The 3031-nt window shown below is 44.4% G+C and overlaps 1 protein-coding gene across 1 annotated transcript; it reads left to right on the plus strand.

Annotated features, from left to right (window-relative positions):
- Positions 1 to 267: 267 nt before the first annotated feature.
- Positions 268 to 2172, plus strand: LOC128714671 (insulin-like growth factor-binding protein complex acid labile subunit). The gene is made up of 2 exons (XM_053809547.1): positions 268 to 293; positions 885 to 2172. Exons 1-2 carry the CDS (start codon positions 268 to 270, stop codon positions 2170 to 2172), a joined length of 1314 nt encoding a protein of 437 aa, XP_053665522.1.
- The last annotated feature ends 859 nt before the right edge of the window (positions 2173 to 3031 follow it).

The raw sequence follows: 3031 nt of genomic DNA on the forward strand, positions 1-3031 counted from the left end.
AAACATGTTTTGTTTTATGGGACGCAAAATAAACGCGTTGCATGAGTTTACTAGGAAAATACGTTCTGTCACAATAAGCACTGCCAGCTATAAGAATACATGAGGAATTGCGATTACAAACGGCCGATGGGTTAAAGTTGAGGGTAAGCAATAACATATTCCGGTCGCTTCCTTATCTCATGTGGATGATGATACCGTGGCTAATGGTGAGTTAAAACCGACGGGCAGCGTACGGACGAATCAGTTTCACTCCATTCACTATTCAAGATGGTTAAACTGTGTGTAGTTTTGGTGTAAGTATACAGAATAATGTGATGATTTTAACATCCGTTGTGTGAAAATGACCGTGAAATGATTTAGTTTTAAGCTTTATTTGCATCTTGTGTGCAAAAGTGTAGCTGTATGTGAATTGTGTAGTTGTGTTTGTGATTTCTGGGGGGTTTTATAGCAAACGCTTATGTTTTATGGCATTACTAGGAGCTGGAATGCGAAATAACATCCAACTTTGAATATGAATTTGATTATCCAGTGTAGTGAATAATTTTCATGCACAGAAACATTATGCGATAATAGAAACAGTGCGATGAACCACAATAACATTCACTCAAATCTAACTGAAAGACTGTAGTTACGCAATCAAAGACACGCATTACATATTGCATACTTTAAGTCCCAAAAACTAATTTTAAAACCTTCCTCTGTTGTTTGAGTTCGTTAAGGAAAGTGATAATGTGATTAAAATGAAGCGTTTCGATCAAAATGTCCGGTCTAGTAGCTAAACTCTGTGTTATCTGTGTGTTTTCTTACTAAGACTCTATTAAACATCACTTTGTATTTCGAATTTCTCTGCACAATTTAACAACGAAACTCCTTCGTCTTTCCAGGATGGTAGCCATCGCGCTACCTCAAAGCGCCTATTCGAAACAACTCGTTTGTACCATGGAGCCGAACCGAAGCTGCAGCTTGGTCGGCGCAAAAGTGTCCACGGACGAGATCGCGTCAACCGGGTTCACCAGTCCCAACCCATCCACCCTCGCCAGGGTACAGTTCTCGCGCTCCACACTAGCAGCAATTCCACCGGCCATGTTCCAAACCTTCACCAAGCTGGAAACACTCAACGCAACCGCCAGTGACATTAAGCAGGTGCAGCCGAACAACTTCGCTGGTGCGAAATCACTGCAGTCGCTGTTCCTGGACGGCAACAAGATCCATGATTTACCGCGCGAAGCATTTTTCGGTGCCAATCGGCTTCAGCTACTAGACCTTTCGAACAATGCGATCACCACGATCGATGGCACTGCGTTCAAGCGGTTGCGCGACCTGAAGACGTTGCTGCTGGGTGGCAACAAAATCACCGAGCTGGATGCTAACGTGTTCGATGATTTATCCGAGCTGGAAAATTTGGAACTGCAACAGAATGCGCTGCCATCAATCCGTGATGCAGTTTTCAGTGGCTGTCCTTCGCTGACGACACTGAACGTATCACGCAACGCACTGAAAACGTTCAATTTGGCCCAGTTCGAGCGCCGTTGGAATTTCGATTTGATCGATGCCAGTTACAACCATCTCGGGTCGGTGAGAATCCCACCGAACCTGCGCCAACTGGTCGCAATCGGAAATGGAATCCGCACGGTGGAAAGCACTGCCATAAATGGGTCGGAGCTGATACTTCTCAAGCTGCCGCACAACAAGCTAACGAGCATGGACGATCTGCCCGTTTTCAACAAGCTGATCAGTCTCGATCTGTCGTTCAACAGGATCCGTGAGTTTGATTTCCGTTCGGTCGCACGGTTCGAGAAGCTGGTACTGCTCAAGCTGGATGGCAACCAGCTGGGATCGATCAGCAATGGCTTGACGGAACCGATCACACACCTCAAGTACGTCCATCTGGCCGACAATCAATTCGTCCATCTCGATCTGGACGTGCTGCGGACGGTACCGCGCGTTCTTAAGCTGGACCTGCGTCGGAACATGCTGGAACGGATCACGGTGACGGATTTGTCCGGCTCGTTCCCGGTGATGGTGCGCATGATGCTGGAGGGCAATCGGTTCGGGTGCGAGGATAGCCAGCCATTGCTGAAGCAACTGAAAGGATCTATTACGGCGTACGCCATGACGCGCGCTGATTGTCGCAAGGATCAGAATCTTATCGATGGAATCTGTTGCTCGTAGGTGTTTGAGAGGATTGATGTGGTTTTTGCGTGATTTGATGCGATGATGCAGAATGAATAAAGCGTGCATTTTGTAGATGTGCTGGGCTTGTGTTTTCAATAATAAGTTATTCTTTAGAAAAACACCTTATCGATAGATCTTTTAGTTTTCATGAATTCAACTACTGTTAAACATTCGGTTCTTTTGTTTAAATGTCAATATTAATATAGCACTTAATTGACCTTGCAGTTAACAGTGAACACCCTGAACGAACTTAATACAACAATATTGCTATTCTCATTTGTGTCACTTCAAAATCGTTGTAGCATTTTAAGCTTTTCTCCTACACCAAAAGATGTATTTCACCAAGAATGCCATCACTAACCATTTTCTTTAAGTTTTACTGAGCACTGATACACACGATCTTTCCTTTTGGACATCACCATTAGGAATAGTTCTTAAGCCATGGCCAGCAGAAAGACTTGGTGTACCTTTTGCTAGAAGCGTTACCTATTTCACACTACAAACGAGGGAAGTTTTTACTACATACGAGCGAAATAAAACGCTGCGACGTAAAGTTTCACACACATTAGCGAGTGTAAATGAAGGAAAAAAATCCCAACTCTGCTAAATTTTCCTCGAAAGAAAACTGGTTTTCCATCCAGCTTGATGCGGCTCCGGAATTCAAGCTGCTCGCACCGGGAATGGGTCACAAGCCGGGTTTGGTAATTTGAATAAAAGGAATCACGTACCGCGTGTCCTGTCAGCGTGGCATAAAGCGAACTCGCATGTGGAAAGGGGTTAAGGGTCGGTTTCAAACTTGCTATTAAAGTGTACTAAGGAAAAAAAAAACTCTATCCGTTGGTTGTGATTTGGTGCA

This window comes from Anopheles marshallii, chromosome 3 (assembly GCF_943734725.1).
Source record: "Anopheles marshallii chromosome 3, idAnoMarsDA_429_01, whole genome shotgun sequence".
In the NCBI taxonomy this organism is placed as follows: domain Eukaryota; kingdom Metazoa; phylum Arthropoda; class Insecta; order Diptera; family Culicidae; genus Anopheles; species Anopheles marshallii.